The sequence below is a fragment of the Musa acuminata genome, chromosome BXJ3-4 (assembly GCF_036884655.1).
Source record: "Musa acuminata AAA Group cultivar baxijiao chromosome BXJ3-4, Cavendish_Baxijiao_AAA, whole genome shotgun sequence".
Classification (NCBI taxonomy): domain Eukaryota; kingdom Viridiplantae; phylum Streptophyta; class Magnoliopsida; order Zingiberales; family Musaceae; genus Musa; species Musa acuminata.
Window position 1 is genome coordinate 28,009,083 of NC_088352.1, and position 27,931 is coordinate 28,037,013.

General features: G+C 36.3%; 1 protein-coding gene and 1 pseudogene across 2 annotated transcripts; both read right to left on the reverse strand.

Annotated features, from left to right (window-relative positions):
• Positions 1-268: 268 nt before the first annotated feature.
• Positions 269-9,971, reverse strand: LOC135636066 (splicing factor SF3a60 homolog; annotated as a pseudogene).
• Positions 9,972-10,453: 482 nt separating this feature from the next.
• LOC103981841 (clathrin heavy chain 1) lies at positions 10,454-27,555 on the reverse strand. Of its 2 annotated transcripts, XM_009398592.3 has the most exons (30): positions 27,392-27,554; positions 26,938-27,142; positions 25,529-25,617; positions 25,348-25,426; positions 25,101-25,228; positions 21,443-21,541; positions 21,222-21,330; positions 20,647-20,726; positions 20,332-20,559; positions 20,175-20,240; positions 18,506-18,622; positions 18,050-18,247; positions 17,775-17,891; positions 17,456-17,515; positions 17,146-17,232; positions 16,864-16,947; positions 16,648-16,782; positions 16,507-16,569; positions 16,326-16,430; positions 16,141-16,253; positions 15,796-16,048; positions 15,491-15,627; positions 15,126-15,404; positions 14,033-15,035; positions 13,433-13,918; positions 13,093-13,263; positions 12,826-13,011; positions 11,209-11,331; positions 10,983-11,093; positions 10,454-10,893 (listed from the first exon to the last, which is right to left on the reverse strand). In XM_009398592.3, the coding sequence occupies exons 1-30, from the start codon at positions 27,434-27,436 to the stop codon at positions 10,732-10,734; spliced, it is 5,118 nt and encodes a 1,705-aa protein (XP_009396867.2). In that variant the 5' UTR covers positions 27,437-27,554; the 3' UTR covers positions 10,454-10,731. The 2 variants fall into 2 exon arrangements, with proteins under 2 accessions (XP_009396867.2, XP_009396866.2); XM_009398591.3 differs by having other exon boundaries at positions 16,141-16,430; positions 27,392-27,555.
• Positions 27,556-27,931: the final 376 nt, after the last annotated feature.

Sequence of the window (27,931 nt, forward strand, 5' to 3'; positions counted from 1 at the left end):
GTTTATTGCTGTTTGTTCGCAACAATATTATAACGTAAATCATAAATCATAAAATTATAGTGGATTAATATACCACCAGGGAAATCTAACCACCGACGAGAGAGCAATATACCAATATATGAAGTTTGCAATTATGTGTTCAAGCAAAAAATGCAGTTCAACTGTTAAAAATTAAATTAAACTGATTAATAAAAAAAAATAATCAGTATAATTTGACTAGAAGACGAACTCATGCATATTTGGAAATAATAGAATTATGACATTGTGATCAAATAGAAGACAGCATATTATAAGAACACAAATCACATTATACATCAGAATGAAAGGAAAATATATATCTGCTATTATTTTAGCAGTGGTTATAATTGTCAATGCCCACCATTCAGTTTTCATACATAGTAAAGGACACTTATCTCTTCACGTTCTGCTTCCATTTCCTCATATGTTAAAGCTTGCTTCTTTTCGACATGCATTTTTGTTTGTTCGATAACCTGCCAGCAGGATAAGGAGAATAGGAAACCATTTGTTATTAACACTAGCGACAGAAGGTCAGAACTTCAGCATAGTCATGGTAGTACATTATGCATATTAATTTGGATATGTGATGCAGATACAGGAAGAACAAGCAGCATTTAGATTCTAAGTTGTATTTCTGAGTAAATATGATAGTTTCTAAGCATGGTTCCAATTCTGAAAAGTTTCATCCATGCTGTAAAGTCACCCTATGACCTCAGCACAGAACTAATGTTGTGCCAAAAGTATGCCCACAAGCCTGAATAAGCAATGGACCATGTGCCATAGAGCTCTGGTCAATGTCAAATCATGCCAATTTATAATTAGCATGGGGCATGCTGGCCAAATTAAAACAAAGTTTTATCATAATTGACCAGTGGATGGGCTGTCCCTTCTGATTGTGCAAACAGAAGTAGTAAATCATTATTCTACTAGAGCCAAAAGGTGGGATGATGCAGTTAGACCTCAGTCTGCCCATAATGAAATATAATACCACCCATGTAATTTCTTGACACCAAGAAATGTTCTTCATATAATGACTGGTATGCACCAGTACTGATCAAAGCTCAAGTTGTTAAAATGAGAAACTGAATGTCATCAACACCCATTTCCGATAGTAGCATGGCAATTGAAAATAGTGAACTTGTCAAGGCATGGTTAAAATGAGCATTTATTGTCGTCCTTCAAAACATAATCAAACATAAAGAAAAACAAAAATAATGAATTGCATAAATAAATATATTTTCACCAACCACACATGATTCAAGAGACCAACCTCTTTCAGCAACCCACATATCCGTTCCAACTTTGCCACCATTAGAGCTACTAGTTTCTTGGAATTCATCAGCTCTGCAGCACCATTTTGCTGTGTGCTACATGAGCCTCTGGCAAAATATTTTCCATCCAGTTGCTCCAAAGGTGTGTTCTACACAAGACGCAAGCAGGCATTGAATAAAGTTTTTAAAGCATCTATTCAAATGACACAAAAGACTACTCACATTCAAAAATACATACAGATAACATACACAGATCAGGATAAGGATACATACATCATCTTTAACAGATAAACATATGGAAAAGAAATCAAAATTTCATCACATCAGTCATTAATTCAAAATTTCGTCATCATGTATGTTAGGATCAACATGAATACTAAATGGCATTTGTAATCCTACAACCATGTACAGACAGTAAATTAACGTGAATTCACAATATTAGGAAATATGTTGTACGTCAACAATCTTAGACGGAGACAAAAATAGACAACTAGATTCTTTAAGGTCTTCATGGAACCTGCTAAGCTAAAAAATGTTATGGGTTCTCATTATGGAGAATAAGCTTAATGGATTGCTCCCTCTCGTTCCTCTTTTCTCACCTTTTCTTATTCCATGCCAGAATTAGCTGAAATCAAGTGACACTCAACTGGTGTCAACTGATCCAGCTGGTTTACAGGCAATTCCATCTGTTTTCTCTAGATACTAAAAACAAATTTGAGAGATCAGATTGCCCTTGGCCAATCTCAATCCAACTTGACCAGTAAAGATCCAACAGCAGAGTTCAAAAAGTATGAGTGACAGCGAAAGAGATACTATGAGAAAGAAAATGAACAACAAAAGCAGACGTATACAGAAATTATTCAAACACGGGAAAGATGCAAATATGAAAAGTACTTCAAGTGCAGAATGACTTAACATTGTATCATAATCATCTTTATGCCATACTTGGGATAATTGTCCAACCAAAAAGACCCACTTAGAAAGAAAGTTCTTTTAACATTATTCTGATCTTCTGAAATTTATCTCGTTTCAAGAGCAAGGAAACCAGAAACAAAACAATACCTGGTTTCTGCTTTATGCTAGTTATGAAGTATTTGTATAACCTCCAGCAAAGAGATTGCAAGATGCAGAAACAAACAAACAGAAAGAAAAGAAAGCAAATATAAGACGATAAACAACTTTAATGTTAATTGAGTTCATAATTGCTTATATATAACCAAAAAAAAGTGAGCAAACAATTAAAGGAATCACTCAAGAGAGTAATTGAGTTCCTGAGGCTTTAATGTTAATCATAGATCCTTATCTAGACCACTGGATGCCCCTAAGAAATGTATTATGACCCAAAGACCACTTGCTTATCATAGATCCCTAAGGTCTTTGTGTTACGGTATTCAAATAGATTTCTTGGTCAATTTAGAAATCTGGTTTACCTCAGTACTTTTATATCTTTTTTAAACAGAAAAATTTTGGTACTCACAAGATGACTAAAACAGGAAATCCCCAAAAGTTCAAACATCTCAATTTACCTAACATAACTCTGAATTCAGCGATGAATTTAAATCTAAACTATGATAAGGTAAGACCAATAAGGCATGCCTCACTATCTTATTCATAGACTGGCTGTTTACCCATAACGAATGACTTCCAAAACAAGAAATCTTATTCTTGTATTTTACCAACCAACAAATGTAAAATTTTGCCCTATCTTGGGACATCTCTGCACTTTATTTCAGCTATAAAAGAAAAGGGTAAAAACTATAACCCCACATAAATTGGAAAGCACCAAGACATTTTTGCAGCAGGATACTGGTATTACCACTAGAAACATCCTTAAGTCTTAATCAAATAGTACATATAAATGGGAGATAAACAAGAAGCAAAAGAGTTTCATGAACAGTTGTGCCACAAAAAATTAAAATAACAATTTTGAGTAAAAGTGTACAACCAGGACATAGATCTGTGCATAATAGTGAAGATGAGAAAAAAAAATCATTTACAATTTTACAGAAACCTTTGTCAAAAAAAACCGCTCTGCTCACTGCTGAAGTGTGCCACCAGTTTGCAATCCCCGAGCAGCCAAAGACTAAAACGTGAACTTTTTATTAGCATATCAAGTGATCAACCATTAATACGGAAGGGTCAAAAATATTTATTTTAAAATTGCTAAGATGATTACAAATATGCTACATAATATCAGAGAAGCTCAATCGTAAAAAGCATCACGAGTCTGTATCACAAATTGGCTTGACTGACCTACTAACAAAAACAGGATAAGATATGCCTATAGAGATTGACAAGGAGGTTGATCAACCTATTGCCGTAAACAAAACAGAAATTGACAAGGAGGTTGATCATTCCTATAGGGATTTAGAGACTCAAGAATTAACAAGGACATTGACCATTCTGCTTTGATTTCTGTATGGGAATTTAAATTAGACAAATCCACAAAACACTGAGAATGAGACACTATGGTTGCATTAGAAGCAACTCAAACAAGACCATATACAAGATTCAACTCTGCATAAATATACAGTAGGAACTTGTTAAACTTTTAAAAGTTCTAACCATGATATTAAAAACGGATTGTAAAAGACTGACAAATGAACCAACAAAAACTTTTCAGGATTGCTTTTCGGATTCAGAAAGATAATACAAATCCAGAGAACCGGTTTCTCTGCCTCAGGCAAACAGCATTTTCGTCTTAGAAATGAATGTGCTACTCTAACCTAAACCGTTATCACCAAATGTGAAAACCAGAGATATCTTTTTTCCCAGTCTCTTTCTCTTTTTTCCCTCCCCGTTTTTTTATTTTGGTTAGCAATAAGAGATGGCATCAGGGCCGCAGTCACTGCAACTGCAAAGATGCTCATCCTGGTTAGTAGCAATAACCAGCTGCTGATGGCCATTGCCGCCTCACCCCATGTTAGCAGCAGCAACTGATGCTGCTTCTCCATTAGTTACAAGCTATTGATGCCAGAGGCCTCAACAAGTTTAATAATGCCTGTCGCTAACAGTTTTGAATAGCTGAACAAATATATGTAACCACACTAGACATATGACTACCCTAGAGGATGTGTCTTCATATCATGGTATGCAATTTCGAATAGTACCGCCCGGTACAGGCAGTACGTACCGATCCGACGATATACCGGTACGCAGATCGCTCGTTACCGGACAGAACGTGCTACAGTGCTATACTGTAGTACTGCTACAATGCTACAGTAAGAGGAAGAAATATTTAAAACCACTCGGTACGCCCTGGTATACCGAGCGGTATATGGTACCATACCGTACCGTACCGAGCCAACCTTGAAACACCGATACGATACGGTATTACATACCTTGCTTCAAATAATGATAATATTGCTCCTTTGTGACCTAAAAAAAAAAATTGAGTCATGCAAATAGTCTCTCTAAATAAGACTGCGTACATTGACCCTCACACATTAGCAAGAGCTTCATATACTAGGAGATCAAAATTTGAGTCCCGCAAATAGCCTCTCTAAATAAGACTGCATACATTGACCCTCACGCATTAGCAGGAGCTTCATACATAGCAAGAGCTTCATACACTAGGTATGCCCCTTTTCTTTTCTTTAATAGAAATATCACACATTACACCTCTCAGTAAGGCATTCCTAGGACAGCTCCTAAATGTGCTCTGCACCTTTCACAATACCGGCTGACATATTTGATACAAATGTCCACTTAAACCTCTCACCAAAACACTGTGTTCATAATATCATAAGTAAGAGTGATTAAATATTTAAGGTGGATTTGCGTTATTCTCTACAACAATGATAATAAATGAGGTCCCAATTATTTGTGGCTGGTTAGAAAATTATCCATCTCCTCCTCATCCTCACCTCAGAGATTTTCTCACCACCCAGCTCCCTACTCAACCAAATTACTGCTTTTTTGTCTCCTCATTCCAACAAGGCATGCAGAAGAATGTCCAGTTATAAGGAGACCATAAGCTGCTTCTGAGTTTCATCTCACTCCATCTACCAAGACAAAAAGGTGGGCTGCCAGAAATATAGAAAAGGTACAATGGGATTTTGATCAGATTTAGTATGGATCATACATCATGGATGATCCTGCCACTGAGTTCTGCTGTGGACAACAGAGATACATGTTCATACAGTTGACAAAACCTTATAATGCCTATCAGCTGCCTAACTCAACACACTCCTTTATCAAGTCTTGGAATGGCGCTCAATGATCTAACAAAAGCTCAGTGCAGCAAAGTATTACCTTCTGGTGCATGTATCAGTAGACATTCCCAAGTCGATGCTGCTGCAAAAGGCAAGAGAAAAGCTTTTATGGATCATTCCCAGCACCCAACCTCTCTCTTAGAACTGCTATGGAGGTTGACGCTAGGAATTTTCACTATGCTATATAAAAAAGATAAACAATGAAAGAGCTATCTGAACAAACAGATAGGTCTAATTCACAATATCTATATTTGTAAATATATAAGCAATAACAAGGAATGACAATGTTTAGGAAAAAGACTACTGGAGTTAATCATTCTATGAATATCACATAGTTAAGAAGAATGCATTTGCCCATCAAATATATGCATCAATGTGACTTTTTATTGGGTAATGCAAGATGACATGAAAACTACAAAGATAACTCACATGCTAGAAAACCTGCTAAAATAGATAGGAAGGGGCCAACAAACTAACCTCTTTCAATTTCGCAGGACCAACTTCCATGAGCTCTTCATGGGTACTGCAATAATCAAGATCAATCACGGCCTCTTGCGACTGAATAAGACCATTTTCTATACCCTTGTTCTACCATTCCAGAACCTTTTCATCAGCCCGCTGCTGTTCAAACTCAGTTTCCACCTGTTGCAGCACAAAAAACATCAGTTTTCCAACACGAAAGAAAAATGGTAACAAGATTAGAGTATGCAACCAACAGATTTCCCTCTTTTCAGTTAGCAAGGTTGTCACCAATATCCTAAATCTCAAAAACAAAGCCAGAGGCTCAAGTGTATCCTCGCATGAGCACACAGTTAACAGCATATCTAGGACAATGGAAAAACATTGTCATTTATTCACAGTGCTCAACTGATCTAAAATGGCTTTTACTAAGTAATTGGATAAAAAAGGGATACAGATAAATAGACACCTAACACATATGAGGTGCAGTCGGTACTTATTCCAAAGTTGTACCCATACACTCAGCCCTCCAACATTGTAATCTCTTACTTAATTTGGCATCTCAAGCAGAGAAAAGATTTATCCAACTAATAAGAAACAGCAACTCAATGGGAGATGCAGCCCAGGTTAAAGAATGAAAAGTTATACTCCTTGTTTATGCATCCAAGTATACAGGTCAAACAGATAAATGAAGTCTGCAGATAAATGGATAACCTAGACATAGAGGACTTTGCATCATGTTAAATCCACTAGAATGTTCAACCGATTGATACCAGAAGTACAATCTGAATAAATTTATCTAGATCAGTTAGATCAGAATATAAGAAGAGACCTATGCAAATAGCTTATCCAGATGTTGAAGGGGTTGTGTGCATTCTAGAAATGATATTAGGCATTCCAGGACATGCTCCAAGTATTCTCTGAATTGTCTGCAGGACACAACAAGAATTACCATCAGATTTGTTGTAATCCATGTAACCATTTCAGCCACAGTTGAATCAATAATACCCCACAAGTTGTTTAGAGATTAGCTGGCCAACACCACAATTAACAAATTTTAATAAATCAAAGTGCCCCTCCAACCTTCCAGCACACATGACAACAAGATAGCAGGGATGCATAAATAACACAAGAAGAAACATGCAACATACTGGAGAACAGTGACTACCATGCAGTTCATTCTGTTAAGAATGTAGACCAGACTCTTACCTAGTGAATTTCAGATTGCAAGGAATTTTTTCAGTTTGAAAAAATGAATCCATGGGCTCCCCAAATTTTGAATTGATGTACTCATTCATGCATGTCTAGATACCGACCAAAAGCTTACTACAAATCAATCAAAATTGAGAAAAAAGGCTAAAATAAAGTGGCACTTGCAAAAAGATTATGACGTACATAAATTCCAAAAATATATAGGAAGGCACCATAGTTTCAACATGCATAACCAGGCATCCACCAATAGGACATAAAGAGTAACAAAAAGCTTTGTGAAATTACACATAAGACCAAAATCCAAAAATATTGTAAATGAAGGCATCAAATATGTAAATAAATGGATAAATAATTGCCTACATCTTACTATGCATGCCAGCATGATCCTGCATGCAAAATAATAAAATCCTGCAGAAATTAAAATACAAAAATCACAACAGAGATTCATCTCATTTCATGTTGTGATGTTTGCAAATATGAAAAAGAAATAACAAAATTGCTCCTCACAACAGTTTCATAGGCATTAACAGACAACAAGAAAAATAAAGCTATACATGAATTTAGCCTTTTCTTTGACATAAGTATAACTTGATGTATTGAAAATAAGTCAATTTTGAACTACCACATAAATTTTTACTCATGGGGACCAGTGAATATCAATAATCTTATACCTGAATTTTTCAACCAGAAGTTGAAGCAGAATTCAACCACATTTACAGACTTCTAACTTGCATAAAGTAACTTTAAAAACCTGGACTTGTACGAGATGACCATCGTGCCCATATTGGCTTGAGTAAAAAAAGGATTTCCAAACTGAAGAGTATTGCATGAACATTTCAATAAAACTGAAGAGTAATTCATGGACAGTACATAATGGGAAGAAACAAATGTAAGCAAATGAAGCCTAATCAAGAAGAACAGGTGTGTAAGATAGCACAGATCTCATAACAATAAACAGGAGGGTTATCAAAAGGTCCCCCTAATAATCGCCATGATAGTGAATTAGTTAAAAGAAAGGAATAGACATTTTGAATTCACCAAGAAGGCAACTATATAACAGCTATTAGAGCGGTATGGTAACTATATAATGGATGGTGTACCGACACATGCCATGTGGTATAACTAGAAAAATCAAAAAAATCAAAAAAATAAATACCAAAGGTACCAAAGTATATGTACCATCACTGGTTCCTAGTTAAAGCAATAAAAAACTCACCAAAATGTAATGGGCAGATCGATATTTTAAACCATGATCCAATTATTATCACATATTGCTACAAAAGTCCTGCAGTGGTTAATTCTTATTCCGAGGCATAGTTTATAGTTATCCCTCAGTTGTTCAGATAGGTAAGTTTAAGAATAGACCAGTAGATAACTTAAATCATGGAGCTGTCACCACATGAGTTTGCAATGGTACCCTAGCAAAGAAATGGAATCGAACCTAGGCATGTAGTATAGACATAGAGAAGCATATATTATAGAGCTAACAATATGATCTAAATACAAGCACAGATAATTTTGATACGAAATAAAGATATTAGAAAACCTCACCACTGAATTTAATTAGTGGGTCTTCCTTTGGTAGCTCTTCATACTCCTCAATCACATCAACCACACGAGCAGTCGAATGCCTCCTGTGATACTCACGAATCTGTGACGCAAAGGAAACTACATAAGGAGACATGCAATAAGTTCCAGACAAAAGCATGCTAAAACAAAACTATATTAAATCCAATGTCATTGGCCAAGAATCTCCCCAGCATAAATAAAAACATCGCACAACTGATTCAAATATAAGGTAAACTATCGTTGTTAGATGAAGTAATTTCAAGATGCCAAGAGATGTAAAATCTTGCAACGCAGAAGTGTATAGAAGGGGAACGTCACAAAGGACGCAGATGCCTTACGTTATCCACGGTTCCAAGAACTTCCTAAAGAGGAAAAAAACAAGAATCCTCCGTGAATCCACCACTTTCTTTCCAAGTTCTAGGGATTCGAAGAACTCCTAACTCCTTGATACGATCATAAAACGCACTGAAAAGATTGATCGTGCCGCTTGCTGTCTGTCCTCCAAGTGCCGCAATGTCATCCCTCCGTGCATTGTCCTTGTCCTCGTATTCGTCAATCTTTGGGAGAACAGATCCAAGATCGGGTCATTAAAAGAAAACACACAATCAAGAAACCAAAGAACGAGAAAGAAGCAAACGGAAGAGAGTCGCATCGAGGGGAACCAAAGGGACAGAGGCCAAAGAATTACGAGTACATCAGTGGTGCTAGTGATGAGATGGATAATGTGGCGGACGCGTTGGCTACGGAAGAGGCGATCGAGGTTGTTGACCGGCTCGCGCTGGAGCTCCCGCACGATGGGCCGCTCCACGTCCTCGTGGGCGGGGCGCGTCACCTCCAGGACAGTCGAAGACATCTCTTCCTTCCCGCTCGCCGGAGAAAGGAGGAGAGGGGCATCGCCCGGATGGTTTCTATGGCGGGTTTAGGGCGGGATTCTTGAATCGGCAGAACGGTGGACGAAATGTTTTAATGGAAAGGAGGAGGAAGGTCGGTTGCTGCGACAAGAAAATTAGTGGACAACGGACCCGATCCAATCCCGACAGCATCCGGATCGGATCCGATAGTGGGTCGAATTAAGTATTAAGAAATCCACTCCGTTAAACATCACCGGACGCGATGGCGGAAGGAAACCTCTTCGACTAAGCTCACGCATGCGTCTACGGTCAGTATGATTGATGATTAAAATTTATTTAAAGTGGTCACTAAAAAATAAAAAATAAAAAAAAAGCACGAGCGCCAAGTGCATGCGATAGATTAAACTAATAATAAATAATAACATATAATATATAATGAGGAGGAAGAACAATTGAATCAGGCATAATTTTGCATATGTTAGATGTGCAAGCCTACGTATCATATCATATGAATACCAATTTTAATATTGATATTTCTGATATATTTCATCCGTAAACAAATAGTTTCTTTTTCCCCCACCAAATGGTTCACTAAATATGTCCTCCAAAAAATAAAAATGTCAACGATTCTACTCACTTATTTTTTGGGAAAGGGCTCCAAACCTCATGGTGTTTGTGTGTGTGTATATATATATATATATATATTACACGCACCATCAGGAAGCCTCGTCCCTCTTAGCAAGAAGCCAAGTATCAAAAATTACAGTCAAAAGAAACCAAGGCACCAGCGTGATATAATTAGCCATGTTAATCACCTTAACGATCCACTAATACTTGATTGTAATTGAACATCACAATGTGGAGGAACATCTTATAATATATATAATGAGGTCATCCAATAAGTCTAATTAAGATCTAATCAACATAAAACAAGAATGGTTTACTCCGAGTCAAGAGAACCTATACAAAATCTCAATGGCAGTCAAACCACTGCTGCCAAAAGAATATGAAATGTATGAATCTTAACATTGACGACAAGAAGATGTAGTCTCCAACTGCTTTGATCCATTGCACCATCAGCGATATCAAAAACATCCTAACTTACCACACTACGTGCTACGCCAACCCCAAAATTTCTCAGTAATTTTCCATTGGAGGCATCCCAAATGGTGGCATTGGCGGCATTCCCATACCAGGCATTGGTGGTGGCGCACCATAAGGCCCGCCCATGTTTGATCCTCCCATACTAGGCATAGGTGGTGCTGGTAAGGCAAGAGGCAGCAACTGTGCATACATATTCTGCAGAAAAATACGACATATTTTTATTACTGTGCAACAAGAAGATTTCCACATTCCAAACCAGGAAAGATGCGAAAGAAATTAGTTACCTGCTGTGCAACCATATCCTTTTCTACCTTTTCCTTGGATTTCACTTCATTTTGTGCTTCAATTTTATCCTTTACAAGTTCATCAACTTTACTAGCATATTCCCGAATAAACTGCAGAGACACGATATATGCCATGATAATAGATTTTCAGTAGTAGACTTTTGAAATAATCATGGTTTAAAGGAAAAACAAACTAAAATCACCAGAAAAGGCAATGACAGATAACCTGCAAGAGATATGGGAAAGCAAAGTCAATCATATTGTTCATCCAGGCAAGTTCAAGGGCAACATCTGGACGGATCAAGTCATAACAAATGAAGAGACATGAAGCAAAGCATTCCTTCTTCCCCTGCAATACATATTCCAGAAATTCATCACATTTATCTTCTGGCTATTAAACATATATGGACTGACTAGTAACAGATATTACGTTCAGGCTATAATAGAAAATCAGACAGATCAAATTATGTTTCCTCTTAATTTTGTAAATTCAAACCATCTAAAAACTCCTAGAGGTAAAAATCATCATCCCTAGAAGAAATAAAAAAGACATTTATAATTATAATAGAATATAGTATGCAGTGTTGCTCATCTCACCTTTATAACTAGCCACATATGCAATGCAAAGTTATTAATGATTCAGGTTATGCTGAAGGTGAAAAACATAGAGACGAGAACCACTAACAAATAAGGTTTTTGACCTTGTTCTATAAACCATATAGGAGCTTTACAGCTTTCTGTTAAGTCTGAATAATGTGAATCATAGATAAAGATGAAGCTTTAGTTGGTGATGTCATTAAGAATCCACATGACTTTCACAGTTTGCTGCAAAATACAAATGTAGATTGTTCCAAACATTTTAAAGGTGTTGTCACTCGAAAATATTTGATGCGATTCAGATATGCTGTAAAAAAACGATAAGTTTTATCAAACTTCATGCATGGTATGTGAGAGTCAGATCTGTCTAGTAATTTGACCAGCTTACAACACCCATTTTGCCATATTATAATTTGTTCATGAATCTTGAAACTGAATTGTTATAGAATTATTAAATGTTACAGCATGATTTTAAAATAATAATATCATACATCACTTCAATTAACCAAAATGCACAGTTTGACAACACCGACCAATATCTTGGCCACTAAAGATGGGAGGTAATGCACTACTTTAATGAATAATTACCATAAACTAACATGCACCTATCATCATTTAGTGCATGCATAAAATAATAAAAGCAATTCATACTTCCAAACCAAGCATAAAAAACCTAAGTTGAACTACTAAAACATTTAGTACACAAAGTAATAAGCACATAGGAAAAACAACAAGCCACATCCGAGTTTCATTCCTAGGAATATGGTTTCAAATACCAACCAGCACCATACATACTGATCAATATTTAAGGGTCCGACCAAGGATTAGTATTGGACCTCATAATATTTTCACTATTTTTTCAGCAATATCAGGTGATACAGGTCAATGTATCACATACCAAGACAACTCAAAAAGATTTAACAATAAAATGTCAATTTCAGTTTGTAGCACCATTATTTCGAGCATCAAAGTATTCTTAAGAGATTCTACCTGAACATACTGTTATTTCGAGCATCAAAGTATCCATAAGAGATTCTACCTGAATATAAGCCCCCTAAATAGACCGAGATTTTAAACTGTGTCCAGGATAACTCGAAAGATTAGGATAAGAATATCACTGCTAGTTTATAATCATTTTCTAGTATGAAAGTACCATTAAAAGAGTTCTACCTGAACACAACTCCAATACAACAGAGAAGACCATATGATGATATTCATAGGTAATCAGTATGATCAAGCCCTTTACCTGTTCGATAAAATAAACCAGCAATTCTTCTGAAAGTTCACGATCACCAGACTGTGAACATGCCTCCATTGCATCTTTGTAAAGATTGTCCTTCTTGGATAATGCAATAGACTGCTTCCATCTCCCAGCTTTCTTATAGATATATGCAGCAATCCTCCGCATCTCAAGAAGCTCATGTTTTTCAATCTAGCAAAACAACGTACTCATAAGGAGAATAAAAATATCCATAATCATTTAACATAACATTAGCAACTACGACAACTTTACCCTCTGTGCAAGGCCTATCTGATCAAAGTTATCATGCAAGTCAACTGATTCCCGTAATCTATCATAGTCTTCCTCCTCAACATAGATTTCATTTAGTGCTTCATTAACAGCAGCTACATTGTTACTTTGAACTGCAACCATATATGGCTTTACAAGATGCAAGTGACCAGCCTGAAGCAAGAAAGTATTAGAAATCCAAAATATGTCTAACCTTATAGTAAGTTAGTAACAGAACAATTACATTCCAGAAAAAGCAAAACAACCTAGCTTTGTTTTCTCATAATAGAACAAAAAGAAAATAGGTGAACCAACAAAAAGTTCTGCAAGGACAAATTCGAACCTTTCGCATGATATCTACAACACGTGTGTGGTCCACACGAAGTGCAAGCACATGTAGAACATCGTTAATGAGGTCAGGATGTTCTTGCAAGTAGAAATGCACAGCCTTGTAGTAGAGCTCAACATTTGCTACTTTGACAACAACATCTTTGAATTGCATGTGATCCCATGCATCTGGAGAATGGTTCATGATAGTTGTGGCAGCATTGTCAAATTCATCATACTGTATGTACAAATAGGTTAGCTCTTTCCAGTGCTGTTGTTCATCACAAACACGTATAAGCTTGGGAATGTTCAAACGGGTTGAGAAAAGTTTAATGTGCTCCATTAGTTTTTCTGGTCTATATCTGGCATACAGAACTCCCAACTCTGTAAAGATGCCCATGTGTGCACGTTCCAAGCCAAGGCCACTCTCCATGAGGGAAATCAACTCATTAAAGCAACCCCTGTTCTGATAATACTCACTGACCTCTTCCAGGTCATCCACCTAAAAAACAAAATAAACAGATAACACACATTGAACCAGAATATGAGACCTTTTAAACAACCAAGTAAAAGCAATGGGTATAAAAAATGTTCCTTCATACGATAAAAATATTACCTGAATAATGATATTCAGACCACATATTTGTGCCAAGCGGAACTCCTCAGCATCGACACAAGCAAAACAAACTTCCTTCCATGTCTTTGTGCTATTTGCCTTGCGAGCTGCATCAACAGCACCTTGGAACTGCTTCAGCTTAACGAGTGTGCAAGCCAATTTTGCCCAGTTGGAAATGAAAGCAAATATGATTTTAGCAGCTTCGTAAAGAGCATCATCAAACAAACGATCCCCGACATTTTGAAGATTAGCAACATTTGGCATAAGAATGAACTCCTCAATTTCACCTAGTCTATCAATCTTAGCATATGCAAATATCAGTTCACCATCCACTTTCGGCTCTTTAATCTTCTGCCTCACCATCAACAAGTACTTCACCAGGTCATGGTAAACATTAGCATCTTCAGCAGCCCGAATAACATCAAGAAATTGGGTTTCATCATCAGCACGAATGAATGACTCAATTGCATCACTTACTAAACCTGCCCTTAATTGAGCTTTTGCAACCTGGCTCCATACAGCATCTTCTTCAACACGGAAGGCAAACTCTACAGCCCGCTCTATGCTTTGGATGTTGTCTAGGAGGACATTGACTGCCTGGACATTTAAGTTAAATTTCTTGAAGATGGCAAAGGCTTCTTCATAAAGTTGTGCTTCAACTGCCACCTCACCAACTGCTGGACCATCAAAATTATCTAATCTATTAATGTAATCCATGACCCTTGGTGGATCAGCTTTAATAGCCGTCAAAATTAGCAGGTTTTGCAGATTGAAGTTCCCACTAAAGGCAGAATTTTGTAGGACGATTTTCTCAAGTAGTTCAATAAGTTCATGTGGAAGATCAGCAGTCATGAAAGCTTTGACAGCTGCAGAGACTTGCTCTGGGCTCTTGCTCTCAGGCAATGCAGTAGAAACAACTTGATCAATAAGTTGTCTTCTGTATTCATTTTCAGGTTGAAGAACTTTCTCCCACAGATCAGCATCCATCCTTTCAACAACATATCTATCATCAAAGAAGATATAAAAGTCAGCAATGATGGTTAAAAAGAAAAGCCTCAAACAAGGTTTACTTTAAACAAACTCCAAGGCATACCTGGCTTGCAGTTTGAACAATGAATTTTTGTTAGTAACATTTATAAGTTCATCATCGCATTGACCTCTTCTGTATGCAACAACTGCAAGAGTAGGATCCCGTTTTTCACAATATTTACCAACAACACGCGAATCATAGTATGGGTTAGTAGTTAGAAAATGCTCTGGATTGTTATTGCTGTCTATGATAATCTTCCCCAGAGCATTATGGACATGCACATCTTGGCTACCCTCGCTAACAAGATGTTCCAAAAATTGTGTGAGCAAGCGTAACCGGTTCCTGTTTACCACAAGGTATTAGATGTAGAACACATTGGACCAACAATGTTGTTTCCAAGTGTATAATGAGGTGGTAACATCACATACCTCTTCTCACACTCAGCCACAAGAGGCTCAACTGGCAGGAGAGAACGGACAGAGAGAATCAGACCTTTAATAAAATCTTCAGGACATTCATCATCTAGCAACTGCCCAACAACCAAAGGAGCATTCCCTGGGTTTACCTATAAACAACAAAAACAACCAATTTAGCTACTTCAAAATCTCTAGAAAAATAAGTTGAATAATCCCATATTGCAGCAGACAAATTTGACCTGGATGTTCACTACAGAATGATAGTTCATTACCATACAAAAGACAAAATTAGCATCCAGTCAAGAAATATATCTTACTTTCTGAACATATCCTTCAATGTACCGGAGCATGTTGTTTGTATATAAATAGTGAGTCAAATCTGGAACAAAACCAAAACGATCACAAACATTGATCAGGGGCCTTGCATCTGGTAGTTTGGCTTCCATCAGAAAATTCTTTGTTTTCTCAGGGTCATAGAAGTTAGATTCTCTCGTTACACGCTCAACTTCTTTTAACTGTCCAGTTTTTGCTGCTGCCTCAATATACTTGAAGTGTATATCCGGGTCTTCACTGTTTCATTACAGTAAAAAGAAAAAAGAAAAAGATCAGCATTCTCATGTTCGCATAGAACCAATCCATAACATATTAGTCTGACCATATACCTGGAGCTCAAATAAGATCCCAAGAAGAAGTAAAGACCTTCATAGGACTTAAATTGCTCAAATAGTTTTATGCAAGCATCCACACCTAATTGATCAGAGTATTCTTTGGCAGTCTGAAAAAAGATGGATGTTATAAACTTACAGAAGTTGAACTCAAGACACATTCTGGAATAAGAAAAAATTACCTGCACAATTATCTGAAGGTTCCCTCTCAAGTTGACCAGTAAAAGGTCCTTCATGCACTCTAGTGCCCACTCCCTGGAAAGCGTCCCAAAGAACTCGACAAGTGCCTGTAGTGAAGTGGTTTTGATTTAGTATTTAATCTATTACCTATACAATCAGATGAAATAATATAACCAAAGATACCTGTGGCTCAATGGCATGAGTATTCACAATGACACGTTTAATATCAGGCAACTCTGTATAATGCTGCAGAATAAAGTACAATCAATTGACAATTTGCAACAGACAAACTTGCCTGCAAATAATTTCTGCAAAGTAATCTACCTGAAGGGCTCGCACATATAAACCAGCTTTTTCACAAAGCTGAGCAATTCGAGGACGATCATAGTGACTGAACATTCCATTGGCCAGTATGGCATCTGCGACATTTGGATATGTCACCAAATTAATCTCTAAAACCTGCAATAGTTTGGAAAGTCAGAAATGTGAACAAGAATAAAAATCGGATATCATACATTCTTTAAACTTTGAGAAAAATACCTTGGTCTGAAGAAAAGCATGTTCAGGTAGATTTGGCTTCAAGACATCTAACAAGAAAGCCGTTGCTTCACGAATCATATTTCTCTATCAAAATCATAACCAGGAAAAATCAAAAACTCATTAATCAATTTAAAGAGATTCCACAAGGGAAAAGTCAAGCAACAAAACTTGCCTATCAGGGTCCTGTAACTACATTACTGATAATTGAAAAAAAAAATCAGAAAGTTGTGCATTTATTATGGTCTACTCAAAACACCATATATAGAGAGGAAGTCTTTTAACCTGAAGAAAAAGATCAGTGATTGTATTGTAATCCACTGGACAGCCTCCCTCCATTTGTGACATCATAAGAGCAAAATTGACTGCTCCCTGAAAGAAAATTTTGTTGAACAAGAAAATTGTGTCACAAAAAGTAAAAAAGAATAAAACAGATGGATTTTCAAAAAGTGATCAATGGAGTTTCACAATGTAAGAAGTAAAGCAACTGTAAGAAAATTGATCAATCATTCAAATTTCAAAATACTGCAGTGGTGTGCTATATTATAGTACCATTTATGTACATGGTATCATATCACTACTAACAAAATATTACCTGAGGATCCGACCTCAGAATAGTCTGCAGAAGGAAAAGATAATCTGGTGTGTAGCCAACCTGAAATCAAGAACAAGATTGTTACAGTTGACTCCAGCATTTTCATTTGAAACTCTTGCTACAGTACTAGTCTTTGAATAGGACAATTTATATATGTGCCAAGTTGATGGATTTCTTTGGTGGAGCAAGGAGTGGAAGAGTAAGATTTAGTCCTGAAACAAAGAAAGTAAGAAACATCCCAACAAAAGAATAAAAAAAAATACAAAATTTTCTGGTTTAATTAGATAGCTTGTAGGACAACTTGAAAAAAAAAAGGTACCTGCTTTGAGTAAATAAGAATCTTGTCAAACTCCCTCCGTTCAGCGAAAGCAGCAACAACTTTTGGCGTAGCCCTTGCTTTTATATATATTTTCAGTGCAAGATCATTGTCCACAGTCTAGAGAAAACACAAATTATCAATGTTCATGATTACATAATTGTATCTTACGATATGCTACCGACTAATAAAGTATATTATGTAATATTGACTAATATTAACAGTTTTAAATATGTCAATGATACCTCTGAAGTGCTTATATAAGTTACATCATTTACCTTGACAAGATCCCCAAGTTCTTCACTGCACTCTAGCTTGTCTTCAGCCAACCAATTCTCAAGTAGATTCTTTTTGTTCTGGTTCACAACAAGACGAGATAACTCTAAAGATTCAAAACCATTAAGCTTTCCTCTTGTTAATAATGTTCCAAAGTACTGCAACAGTGGTGGTGTCTGCCCAGCTTGGACTGGAACACTCTGAAAAGCATTTAAAGACACCAAAGCAGATGTTGAGTCCCACAGAAGCAAGTAATTTGAAATTTTGAAGGAAAAATGAAAATACAGTTCCTTTTCTCTCAGCACAGAAGTGCTACATCCATTAGCTAACAGATAAAATTCAGTTCAAGAACCTTCTACAGCTCTAGATCATGCATTTCTATGACCTTAAAGCAGCACAAAAACTCTTAAGTATGCTGGAAACAAAAAGACAAAGGACTCCAATGAAATTTTCATTACCTGAAACTTTGCAACAGTCTCCGGAGTTCGAAGAATGCCTTGTGGAGATTCTGCAGCCAGTTCAGCAGCCTCCTTGTATTTGGTCTGGGAAAATAGTTCTTGGAACCTCTGCACAACCTGTAGGCACGAAAAGATGTCATGTTAAGGAAATATTTTGACTAAGTTTGGAAATGAGCACTGGTTAAATACTGACGCAATAGTTAAAAAGAGAAGGCAATGCTCATTCTCATTACCTCTCACTTCAGATCGTTATAAATAAGAAAAAAAACATTGCACTACGCCACTACCTATCAATGACAGACACAAGAACTTAAAATGCATATCAATTCTGCCAGTACATAAGAGCTTCTATCATAACAGAACTTTCGTTTCCATGGAAATTCTTGAATAAACACCAAAGAGAAGATGGCAAATTGGTAAAATGAAAGTATTCATCTATTACTTTTGTGTCAAGAGAAACATTTAATCTACAGCCAATGTTCCAGGTAGGATAAAAAAAATCTGTAACTGGGCTTTCCAAAATTACTACTGTAGATAGTACAACAAAGCAAATTGCATGTCATGATCTCATGTCATCCAAATTAAAGGATGAGTCAGTATGTGGCTATGTGCATCCTTTTTCAGCTGAAAAAAGTTCCAAAGTTAACATTGTAAACTTGTATAGAAAATGAAGCAAGGATATAATATATATATATATATATATATATATATACACACACACTCACACACACCAGTCCAATACTAGTGTGTACTGAAATAGCATGCAGTATGTAACCCGTACAACATGCTATTACTAGAAAAGAACATAAGAAAAAAACCAATAATGCAAGGTATACCATGGTACCAAGTTGTATGGTCTGTTACAAGTGGTTGCTCAGACTAGTAAATGCTAGTAGATATGTACAAGTCATACCAATATTCTAAACCATGAACGAATTATATAGTTGATTCAAGCCATTGAAATCCACAAAATAAAAAGAGCCTGACCTAGAACTTAAAAAATCTAATGATAAAAGACATGTTGGCCTCCACACAATAAAGTTTGTTAAACTATGCATCTTGCTAGATTGCATAAATTTATTTTGTGATAAAATATTAATGGTTGCTTGCAAGAAAGCATGGAGAAAATTAAACCTTCAATATTTTTACTAAAGAACAGGTACTACTTGCTTGCTTTTGATCAATAAAGGATCAGGAACTAACTCATTTTTTCATGGCATGATGTATAACTTTATTTATGCTGGTCTATACTATCTTTGTTGAATGGTATTGTACGGTTAATAGTCTCTCATTTTCTATTGAACATACAAAGACTCTCAATTGCTCAACAAAATATAAAAGGAAGATATGACATGCATAGTTGCAGATGAAGTAGTAAAAATATATTTGATATGATTTTGCAGGTGTTCAAATACTTCAAACACTCAGAAGGCATTAACTATCATAACCAATTCCTCTCCCAGAAAAGAGAGATTTAGTATGTGCATTATGATTATTGGTCTCAGCAAAACATAGCCATCATGAAATGATAAGCATGCGCAAAAAAAGATCAATGCGAAGCATTTTAGACATGTTAGAAAATAGCAAATTTATAAATTGTCAATTCATGAGTAAGCATTCAAACACCAATGAAAAAAATGTAATAAATAATGAAAAATTAATAGTTTACCAAATTTTCAGCTCCTGGAAGGTTTCCTCGTTTTGCAAGGTTAATGGCAAGCTCCAGGTTGTTCAACTTGTGAATGTCATGACACAGAATTATTCAATAATCATAAATCTAAACAAGTGCAAAAATCAGAAAGAGAAATGCTGAGGGAGTAACATACTTGCCCACTGACGAATGGCACAATTGCCGCTTCATTAACAGTGGCCAGCAGAACCTGGCCCTTCCTATTGATCGCATAAAAACCACCAACATTTGAAGCCTCAGTTGTGAGAAATATAGGATCTGCACTGATTCGATTTCTGTAAACTGCTGTTGCAGTTTCAAGATCATACACAAACAACAAACCAAGCTTTGTGATGACATATACCAAACTGTACTTTTGGGAGATCTGCCAAAATGAACAATAATGTTAATCAGTATTTTAACAAAAACAAATACGTTCATTAAGATTTAACTGAAGTAGCTTCACCATCACCTGCATTGCCACAGGGAAATCATCTGCGAAATCTGGTGGGAAGAATAAATCTGCTTGCTTCTTTGTGAAACCTGGCTTCCCTGATAAAATATTTACTTTTTACTTTCAGAAGGAAAAAAGGGACCAAAGGAGGGGAAAATGTGTCAAAAATCTGGATTGATAAGCAGAGACAATGTGTAGCATGTTATTCACTCAGTTTTCCAAGGAGTTTGATTGATAATGTTCATATTCCCATTTTATATCATTCATAACCGTTTTCTGCAAAAACAAACCATTTTAAATGTTGGAGAATTCCCAAAAACAAGGTTTAGAAGAAACAGCAGGCTTTTGTTTTATCTCACAATCACTATCACAATAAAAATAGGACTACTTTTCCATTGTGTTTCATACATTATGAAAATGCAGATGAAAATTAAGAAGCTTCTAGTTCTAGTCAATCTAAATATGTAATTTCTGACTTTTTTAATAGTAGCAGTAAAGACACTAATAGTTGCTCTGATTTTATCATGGAAAATGGTTTTCCCATTGAACACTTTGCAGATGACTAACAGTGAAACAAATAAAGAATAAGGTACCTGGTTGGGCTCCAAGTTCAATGACATGCAACTTTGAGGTAATTTGTCCAGCATTAAGTGTCTTTGAGGAAAAACAAATAAGAAGGGAGGGTTTCTCATTCCCAACCACCTAAGGAAGAGATGATCACAGAAACAATGGAGAAGAAAGAAAGGTATAAATGAATAGAACTTGTAGCAATCAATGTCCGATAATATCCAACAATGAAAAAGAAAAATCTAACCTTGAACGATGCAAAAGATGCAGCATGTGCTTCAAGTGCCTGACTACGCTGCTGATCCAGAGAAAACAGCTGCATATTTCCTTTCACCAGTTGTGGTCTCTACAACCAACATTCAATTACATAAAAAAAAGAATAATGGACTATTGAATTTCTCTACAACCAACAGTCAGTTACACAAGAAAAAAGAATAATGCATTATTAAATTCCACCTATTCTTGAAATAATAATTGAAACATTATTAGTTAACAGGATAAAGAACACCAAGAATATAACGAACAAAAGAATGTAAAAAAAAAGGCTGGAAAGAGTCCAGGAAAACAGATAGTCGACATCATAGTATTGTCGCTAAGATGATAATAAAGGAGCACAATAGCTTGTTCAAAATAGTTGTGAAAGAATAGAAATGAATGGGAAGATATTTTCCAGAACAAAATAAAAATAAGTTAAGACATAGCTGCTGACCAGTTCTCTAAACCACACATCAACAAAATTAAAGAAACAGAAAACAGAAATGAAGATGAAATAAACTTTGTAGTTCCCATAGAGATGCTAACTCTCACTACCATATCAGGGATTCATGGAGCAAATAATCAGTCCACCTCAAGGAGCTGGTCAAGCAAGCATCTTATTCTTCCAGGGAAGAAAACAAGCAACTCATCTGACTCCCTAAGTGAACTCCCTTTTATCTGTTGGGAACCTTAGATTAAACTCCTTTCCATACTATAACTTCTGTCTCTCATACCTTGCTGGCCAATTAAAAGTTTTTTCAATACAATTTTAATAATAGTTAATGATGATGAGGTCGGATTTGGTTGTCTTGCCAAGTAGGATTACAAGAGTCAATCTAGATCTATTCGCTATGTAAATATGTGACAGTAAGAGTGCTGCCAAGATGAGACGGACTTGAACTTCCAACGTGGCTAGAAAGTTGATTCAAGTAAGATCCTACATGAAGAGGGGCACTTGGAATGTGTTCGGCAAGATCTGCCTCTGAAGCCTAAGCATAAAAACTATGTAAGGTACAGAAGAAATTCTCAAGAGAGCTTAAAAGATACTGAGAGAATAATTAGAGAAGTAGATGAGTGAAGGGTCTAAAGAGACAATTTTCTTTTCCGAGGAGGTCCCTTTATGTAGTAGTCCCTGTGACAGCACAGATAGTTACCTAAATTGAGTTAGTATTATTCTGTTCAAATCTAGTTATTAATGAGTAGTTGGGTCTTGATTTAACTATCTTGTAATGGAATACAACTTAACAGCTTTAACCACATTTTTTTAAGGTAGTTTAACACTTTAACTGAAACTGCCTAAATGACCTGTAAGTTTGTTATACCTGTTATGGGTATGACATCTAAAATTGTTTGTTTTAATCCATGTGTCATGAGCTCAAAGAAGCAACCTTAAAGTTCATAAATGCCCCCACATTAAATCAAGGACTACTGTATCAATTGAAACGGTACAAAATGGGTGGTATGTACTGGTCCAAGCGTGGGCCGGTATGCAGACCACCCTCATCTCGAACAACCTGGTCCAATTGAATAAAAACCAAATCAAAAATCATGGTAGGACCTGTGCAACTCAGCTGAAAAAAATCTTAAAATAGAAATTAAGGCTCCTGTTTGCTAGCCCTCTTCTCGCATTCAGCGTCGCTGTCGCCGTTGCCACTACTTCACTGCTGCTGCTTCCCATGTACGCTGTCGCAGCTTCTCCTCCTCCTCTTCTTCCCTCTTCCTCCTCCACCGCTTCCTCTTCTTCATCCTTCGTTACTCCTCTCTCCTCTATTCCTCCACCGCCCCTTCATCTTCTCCCTCTTTTTCTTCCTCATCGAAACACCAATACATGCCGATGTGCCATGTGTCAGTACATTAGTACCGACCGATACATACCGATATGGCATATCACCGAAGCAGGTCTGGTACTCGAAACGACGATCCTTGCATCAAATGATTATAGTAAAATGTAAATATGTTTTTAGTTTTGTGCATTCCAAACATTTATATTATTTTTTGTTAAAAATGATAATTTCTACTTTCAAAAAAAGCACAGACAGAACTAATTCTTTTTGTGCTTTTAATGGAATGCTATTTCGTTTGGACATGAATTGGCACATCAACCCAACCCATTTCGAGCAATTCGATCTAATTCCATTAATATTATATTATATATATATAATCTTAATAAACCCTGATTATTTAATCTCGAGCCCTCTTTTCCTTCTCTATAATGCCATCACCCAACTGCACCTTTGCCCAACTGCCAAAGTTTGTCACCCATCCACTCATCATCCGTTTGTTGCAGGTAAGCCTTTCCTCCTACTCATCTTCCTCCTCCGCCTCTTCGTCCTTCTTCTTCCACTTCATTCATTCTTCTTCTTTCCTCTTCCTACCCTCCCCCCTCCCCTTAGCACATCGGTACTGTGATACACTCCGGCATATCATGTGTCAGTACACAGAATAGACCAGACTTGTACCAGTCTAGCATACCTGAAATAACAGTTCTTGCTTTTAAATAAGTTGAGAAGCATGTAGAACAAAAACATGTCCTGTTTTTATATTTTTCAGATGATATTAGTAACTATACCCTTCAACTCATTTATCACCCTTAGAAGCTTATGCTTCAACATAACAACCTCAATCTATGGCTATTTTCTTGCACATGCTCTAACAAAATTGCCAGATTTCTTTTGCATATTAAGATAATAGGTATACAAACCCTTAACTTATAAAGCAAAATCCTTTTAACTACAAAGATAACAAGTTATTTGAGTTGTAGGAACCAGGAGGAAACTGCGTCCCTTTTTTCCTGGTGATTGGAAAACAAGTAAAAAAACACATTTTTCTTCAGGAGTCGTATGATGATTAACCACATGAGGAAGGATTTGAAGTTTAGCAAATTGGAGATGTTTCCCTATTCTTTCTTCCTGTCCTTCAAAACTTCCTGTTCTTTCTCTATCCATTCGCATCTGTAGTTTATTAATAGTCATTAAAAACCAAATTTGCTGCAAAATGTACATGACATTGTCAGCCACATATTAGATATCTCCAGAAATATGGCAGTATGTTCTATATGAGAATCCAGAGATGCCCATCACAAAGTTCAGGTTGATATAATTCCAACAAAAAGCTTTCCAATAACTTTCAGCAAACTGATACAATAGATGTCATAACGTGTTTCATTAGGAAACCAGAATCCAGTTGATGTCATTGAACTTTTGAAAGGAAACTAATTTATAGTGTGTTCTGTAAGTTAATTGCACCTTATATTGTTTCAGTTTTGTGCCTTCTCCAGAACTGAAATCACGAAATAGTTTTCCCAGTAGATGTGAATTACTAACTCGCATCTTAAAAAATCAGTAGCAATTTTCCTCTTTCCCGTTTTTCATAAATTATTTTTCAATAAAGGAAATATAGATGGTGTGAGACTCGTCATTCTGCATGTCCAAGATTTCACATTTGAAGCAAAAATCTTTATATATGCAACAAAAGAAATTGCAGAAAAGCAAGAAACGACCAACTGCAAAAACAAAACTGCATAAGAACTTTAGCAACTTCTAGATGCTTTTTAACATTATTAAACAATTATCAACAAATGACCAAACATACCGACTAAATCCAAGGATAACAATTCAACGAACCTTGATAGTATAGGAAATGAATCATACCTCCGGAGCACCAGGTGCAATTCCAATAAGGACTAGCCATTTCTCTGTGGGATCACACTTGTAGTTGATGATCTGATTGTTTGTCAAATTAGCTGCCCTATCAAACATTTTAATAGGCTCGGTTTCACCTGCATTACACACATAATAAATAGCACATGTTTCTGCACCATAAAATCGACTACACAACCCTTGATGGATTCTTTGCAAAATAATAAAAACCCAGTTATTTCTGTAACAAGTGAATAACCTTCGATTGACCAATGATAGACAGAAGTTTGTGTAACTAGACCCAACATTTTTGGGGTGATCCACTTCCAAAAGACAACCTGCCAATATTCCAGCGTAGCAAAGAATTATCATTACAAAATAAAATTAACAATTCCAGCATCCAAATAAAAAGAATATTTTTCATTCATTAAAAATTTTACCTGCTCAGGCATCTGGTGAGATTTAATTTTAGTCTTTGCCTCAATATTGAAAATCTGCAAATGATCCTGAGTGGTTCCAGGTATTTGAGCTGCAGGTCCAACAGTACAGGTTAATAGTCTATCGGCAAAAAAAGGGTATAATCTGGAGAAATTCAGATAATCTCAGGAAAATGTCCATTAAATTCCATTTAAAAAGTTTTACAAGCTCAAAAATGTTAGAATTCCAATTTACTAAAATCAAATTGCTAACTTAACAGAACTACTTTATGCATTATTGTCCAAGTAATACAAAAAAACCAGCATAAAATGTACTACCAATAGTGCAGATCTCAGAAGAAGTTTGGCTCTACAAGAACTATAACTAGCTATAAGACAGATATTAAATGCATGTAATGTCAGCATTTATCAGTATTCAAATAATCATATAAAAATTCCATTTTTCATAGGAAAAAAGGTCCTTTTCTTTGTTATCAAACATCAAATAAGCAGCATGTATAGGATTTCATTTGATTTAGGAAAACATGTGCCAACGGCAGAACTGGAGTAACATGAACTTTAGATGCTGATTAATTAGCATGTTATCATACCTTGAATAATGTTATGCATGAATTACCACAAGAAATAAGGTGTAACATAAAGGCAATTCCAAATGGAAAAGTATTATAGAGACCTTAAAAAACTTGGTATAAGATAAAATGTTTCTCCAAAAAAAATGTCATAGTTTAGAATTGACAACTGCCTATTATGAACTTTAAAACTTTATATTATCCTTGGCCAACTAACTGGGTGTTCTATTGTTGTTTGGTCGAAAGACAAAAAATGCAAGGTAATTCTGAAGATTTATTGATAGCTACGTATAAAAGAAGCATGTGGTTCTGCTAAAAATGATATGGTAAAAAAAAAAACGAATTTGAGGAGTCAGCTAAGTATTAATATTCTAAAATAACTTGTGAAGTTACTAACTTCATGTCTTGAAAAGTAACGCATAGCTCACCCCATCATCAACCAGCAAAACATAATAACGTTTCAGCATATTTCATGCTAATGTATTCATAGTAACTACCTAACATAAATCAGTAAAAGTAGCAACTTCAACAAAAATATTCGAAACCTAGAAGACAGTTTAACATTACAATAGCTTATAGAGCAGTCTAAAATTTCCATTATGTAGTCAGTTGTGCACTAGTTATGATGACGCAAATAATTTGCACTGCAGCCTCCAAGAACTGATTTGACGGTACAGCAAAAGTTAATACTATTTCTTGGCTTCCATTCCAAGACGATCAACTGGACAGACTGAAAAGTGTGTTCGAAGAGATTAAAAGTGCAGCGGCGTCAGGTTAAAAAGAAAGCTCGTTTCGACAATAACAGGCAATTTGAACATGAAATGTGGCAGCTTATATAGATACCTTTAAGAGCAAGAATTCTGCTGTTAGGATTCATCAGAGCAGAGTCTGCGGTGATCGGCCTCCTCAGTGGCTGCATCGGCATGTTCATGTCAACGATAACAACACTATTCTGCGGGGACGTCTCCCTGACGCATATGTACTTGTCCGATTCCATAGTAACATGAGTGAACGTGATGAACTGAGGATTGATCCCAATGCTCGGAAGCTGAAGATCACACAAAAAACCATCACAACACGCAAAATGACTTTTTTTTTCCGCATCGTCAAGAATAATGCCAGTCCTCCCAAGCAATTTCAAGTGTACTCCCACGGATCCGAAATAAATCCAAGATCTCCAAGATGTCCTCCCAAAATTCATTATGCAACGTCAATTTTACCCCACCAATCGGATCGGATCCAAGAGAAGAACTGGGACGAAACAGGTAAGGGGGATCGGGAGGGCGAGGGGACTTACCGTCAAAGCCTCCCGCATCACTATCGGAGCGTTGGCCGCGGCCATGGCAGCTGGATCGGGCCTCGGCAAGGGTTCCGACGGGCGAGAAGGGATCTGAAGGCGCTCACTAAGATCTAGCGGAGAGGAACCCTACGGGCGATTCCAGAGAGAGGAAGTCGACATCAGAAACACGACGTCTCTTCTCCCACAAAGATATAAAGCCGAAACCATATTTTAATTTGCGCATTTGCCCCCGCCAATATTAAAATTTTGCATCGCCCAAACCATTGGAATATTAAATATAGATAGATAGATAGATAGATATTTATATTTAAATGTTCCTTCGGGAGATATATATATATATATATATATATATATATATATATATATATTTGTTGCATATTTTATTTTAAAATGAAAACCTTGGGATAGGAAAAGCTAATCGCTTCTGACGTTTTTCTCATTTCTTCCAAAAAAAAGATTTTTCACGATATCGTCCCTTCTGTAATGCTATCATCTCTCTTCGACTCATGAGACGCCATACGTTCCGTAAAGAAGGAA